Raw genomic sequence first — 4386 nt, 5'->3', positions numbered from 1 at the left:
CAGGCAGCTGGGAGGTCTCCATCCCCGGGTCTCCGGTGGGTCTCTCCCGTCGGTGTTGGTCAGGGAGCGGGTGTCCTGGCGATGCTGCGAGCGGGCAGCAGCCATCCCGGTGGCAGGGAGACCCCGGCTAGAGGAGTGCATGGCTGGGGCACTGCCTCGCCCCGCTGCAGTGGGCAGTGGAGAGGGGTGAATCTTTTGTGGCTCCCCGAAAAGGAGCACAGCTAAGGTGAAGTCAGACAATGACTCAAGCAACAATACAACAGGATTTAATTTGATTTCCTCAGCAACTGCAAAAATATTACGGATCGACTGCTCAGAGTCAAGCAGCAGCCCACACTTACCAATTATCCACAGGTAACACTTATCAATTAAGCACCAAATAATGCTTATCAATTATTTGGAGGTAAAATCAGGCAGAAAACAGAGTAGGAAAGAGTTGAAAGATAACAAAGAGGGGGGCAGAAAGAGAGAGAGGCAGTGACACACGGACAAAGACATAGAGATATCACCACCCCTCCGTTCCAGCACCGTGTTACCTCAGGCAGAAATCTTCTTCCGTGGGTGATGGGTTGACAAAGAGTAGGTGGTCGTGCTCACCTTTTATACGGTTCAGTCGGTCCGGGACCACCCCTTGCGGGGCGCAACAGCCCTGTATCCAGGTTGCCTTTGGGGGTGCAGCTGGTTCTCCACTGGGGAGACAAACCCCAGCCCCCAGCACCATGCACCACCTCAGCTGGTGTGCTGGCACTGGAATGTCAACAACTCACTCATGTCCCATCACAAAAGAGCTTTTCTTCTAACATGCTCTGCCCGAGCTGTTCGTAGACATGGTGGAGCCTATTCTTTAGAAATGTTCTGCCCATGGTTTGAGATGTAGACATGGACACTCAGCAGTCTCCGACAGGGACAGGGTGAGGGGCTGGCTCGGGACCTCGTGGGACGTCAGGACTTCTTGTCATCACTTTGGAAAGATGGGGAGGCACTCGATCAAGAAGTGTGGCAATAGGATGAGGGGTAGTGGTTTTAAGCTGAAAGAGGGGAGATTGAGATGGTATCTGAGGAAGAAATGTTTTCCTGTGCAGGGGGTGAGGCAGTGGCCCAGGTTGCCCAGAGAAGCTGTGGATGCCCCATCCCTGGAGGGGTTCAAGGCCAGGCTGGATGAGGCTTTGAGCAACCTGGGCTAGTGGGAGGTGTCCCTGCCCATGGCAGGGGGTGGCACTGGATGGGCTTTAAGGTCCCTTCCAACCCAAACCCTTCTGTGATTCTGTTATACGATTCTACGATGACAGGGCAGCAGTCTCCATGCTGACTCTGGTTTCCATCCGTGCAGTGTTGGCCACATCTCTTCCTCCCAAGCTCAGCGATGACCATCCAGCTGTCCGGGCAGAAGTGCTCCCGCCTGGCCCCACGCCAGCCCCACACGCCTGTCCCACACGCCTTCAGTGCCAGCCGCTGGTGCCAGCTCTGCCAAGGGGGGGACTTTCCGCCCCATAGCCATCATTCCCAGCCCAAAGCTTTGCTCACTGAGTCTGCCCAGGGACTTGCTCCTGGACCTGCTGGGAGCCGGCAGCAGGCAGCTTGTTTGCATTTCAGCGTGTGGATATCAGAGAACGTGCCAGAGGATGGGTGTGATACGATGGACCGTGGGCACACATGGTGGGTGACAGGCACACATGGCCTGTGGCATCACCAGGACGTGCTGTGATGCCTGCGAGCCAGGCTGAGCACAGCTGCGGCAGGGACTGCGGCAATGTACCATGGCCACATCCCACCCCACAGCTCTGCCCTTGTCAAAACCACCCCGCTGGCCAGCCTCCTCCAGGTGGCTGTCACTTGTCCAGGTGACCTTCTGCCAGACAGGTCCTTGTGCAGGGACACCTGGCCGCCAAGGATTTGTGCTGCAGGAGGAGCCATGGCCACAGCAGCTGTGCCGGATCAGTCCCAGTGCAACCATGCTACGGCACAGGAGCTGTGCGCCCAGGAGCAGGGATCCCACTTGCTGGGATGGTGTTGGGACACATCAGCCACAGTGTTCTGGGGGCTGTGGTGGCACTTGCTAGTCCCAGAGGCTGGGGAGCAACATCCCCCCCCCCAGCAATTGCAAGGGGGGATCCCCCAAAAATGAGTGGGCGGAGACAGCAGGGACAGCGCTGGTGGCACATTAACTGGACAAGGAGGTGGTCAGGGCAGAGTCCAGGCTGGTGGGGGTGGGGACCGAGCCCCAGGGTCAGGGTCCATGGGGACAGTGACCGCTGCTGGTACAGGATGCACTGTGCCGCAGTACTGGGTGCTGCACGGGCAGCCTCCACCGCTCCTGTCCTCCCGCCTTGGCTCCTGGGGCTGGCAAAACGTGCCATGACCACCAGCCTGCTCCGCATCCCCCCACCCCAGGTGCTGCTCCGGCCCCTGGCTGTCCCAGAGAGGCTGCTACTGGGACCAAGACCCCGCAACGTGCCCCCCCGCATCCTGGCTGCAGGCGGTCGGCAGCTTCTGGGCCACATGCATGCCGAGGTGCTGCAGGTGAGCTACCCTGGGCCAGCCTTTCTCCCCTTCCCTCCTCTCCCTCACCCCCCACAAAGGGCTGGGATAACTCTGCTGGGGCAAGGGGGACGATTGCGGTGCCGGTTGGTGTCCTGCTGCCGCAGGTGATGGATGAGATCAAGGCGGGCATCCAGTACGCCTTCCAGACGCAGAACCAGCTGACCCTGGCCATCAGCGGCACTGGCCACTGTGCTGCCCTCCTCAACCTGCTGGAGAGCGGTGACACTGCGCTGGTGGCTGTCAAAGGCATCTGGGGACAACGTGCCGCCGAGATCGCCAGGAGGCTGGGTACGCTGGGGACAGCCGGATGGCACCAGCAGGGCTCAGGGGACCAGGCTTGTGGGTGGGATGGCAGAACATGACCCTGGCTTGCTGCCTCATCCCTGCAGCAGCAACCAGTGACATGGCTTTCAGGTTATTTCCAGGGTGATGTTCCTCTGTTTACGGCGGTTTATGGCTTTTCCACCGGGCAAATCCATAGACCCTGGTGGGTCACCGTGCTCCTGTTTCACACACAACCAGTTCCCCTGCAGAGCAGGTGGCTGCTCGGTGGGAGACATGCCCAAAGTTGACTCTCCCTCTGCCCAAATCCCTCCCAGGAGCCCATGTCCATGAGCTGCTGAAGCCCCCAGGTGAATACTTCACTCTGCGGGACATCGAGGAGGTGAGTGCTGGCTGCGGCATGGGGCAGCGGGGCACAACCCGACCCCAGGGGCTGTCACATTCCCCTCTATTTCATGCAGGGTCTGTCACGGCACAAGCCCTCGGTGCTCTTCATCACCCACGGGGAGTCCTCCACGGGGGTGCTGCAGCCACTGGAGGGGCTGGGCGAGCTGTGTCACCGGTCAGTGTGCAGCGGGCACTGACATTGCTGGCAGGGGTTGGGGTACTGGGCTTTGCATGTGCCAGGCTCTCCTCTGGCTCTGTTGTACTGGAAGCGGTTGGTACCCGTGACACATGTGGCCTTGAGGGGACCGGGATGCTGGGGCTGGCAAGATGAGGTGGGAGGAGGTGACAGGGACATCGGGCTGCGCTCTGTCCTCCCACAGGCATGGCTGCCTGCTGCTCGTAGATGCGGTGGCATCACTGGGGGGAGCCCCCATCTTCATGGACCAGCAGGGTAAGAGACACAGTGTCACCACAGGCAGCCAGGGGACAAGGGGACATTCCTGAGCCAGGGAGGGGGACAGTGGCATAAACCTCCCTGCCCACGTTTCAGGCTGGCAGTGCTAGAAACTGGTCCAGCTGCAGCAGAGAGCCTGTTCCCCTTGGGGGACCACCAGCAGTGCCACGGTGTCCCCCTAAGCTGACCAAACCCAGCAGGACCTGTGGCGTGTGCCACTCTGCTTCCCACCGCCACTTGCAGCACGACTGGGGAGGGCTCAGTGCCCACCGCCACTTGCAGCAGGACTGGGGAGGGCTCAGTGCATCCCTGCTGGGACCTGTCCCCGATCACTAAGGAGCTGCCTCCTCTCTTGGGCAGAGATCGATGTCCTCTACTCGGGGTCTCAGAAAGTCCTCAATGCCCCCCCCGGCAGGGCCCCTATCTCATTCAGCAAGCGAGCCAGGTAAGGGCAGCCCCATCTCACTGCGGAAAAAAAAGGAAATGGGGCTGGGGGAAGGCTGTCACGCCCCCACACACTGTGCCAGCCATCCCCAGCGCTGCTCTGGAGGTAGCTCATGGGGGTCAGAGCCCACCCCAGCCCCCAGCAGTGATGGAGTCATTGGACACTCACTTTGGGGGGTCCTCCCATGGGACCGGTGCTTGTCGGGGTCCGTGCCCGGTTCCTCCCCAGCACTCTGCTTCACCAGGGAGAAGATGCTGCAGAGGAAGACGAAGCCCTC

The 4386-nt window shown here is 60.4% G+C and overlaps 1 protein-coding gene across 1 annotated transcript in view; it reads left to right on the top strand.

Moving 5' to 3' along the window:
* Window positions 1-2355: 2355 nt before the first annotated feature.
* The window catches only part of AGXT (alanine-glyoxylate aminotransferase), a 3334-nt gene continuing 1303 nt past the window's right edge, over window positions 2356-4386 (top strand). Inside the window, exons 1-7 of the mRNA XM_010073155.1 lie at window positions 2356-2520; window positions 2646-2829; window positions 3141-3205; window positions 3285-3385; window positions 3591-3661; window positions 4025-4109; window positions 4354-4383. Coding sequence (XP_010071457.1) covers window positions 2356-2520; window positions 2646-2829; window positions 3141-3205; window positions 3285-3385; window positions 3591-3661; window positions 4025-4109; window positions 4354-4383 — 701 coding nt within the window. The remainder of the gene's footprint in view (window positions 2521-2645; window positions 2830-3140; window positions 3206-3284; window positions 3386-3590; window positions 3662-4024; window positions 4110-4353; window positions 4384-4386) is intronic.

The sequence above is a fragment of the Pterocles gutturalis genome, unplaced genomic scaffold, assembly GCF_000699245.1.
Source record: "Pterocles gutturalis isolate BGI_N339 unplaced genomic scaffold, ASM69924v1 scaffold4397, whole genome shotgun sequence".
In the NCBI taxonomy this organism is placed as follows: Eukaryota; Metazoa; Chordata; class Aves; order Pterocliformes; family Pteroclidae; genus Pterocles; species Pterocles gutturalis.
Note: the sequence above shows the minus strand (reverse complement) of the source record. Positions and strands in the feature narration are given on the sequence as shown.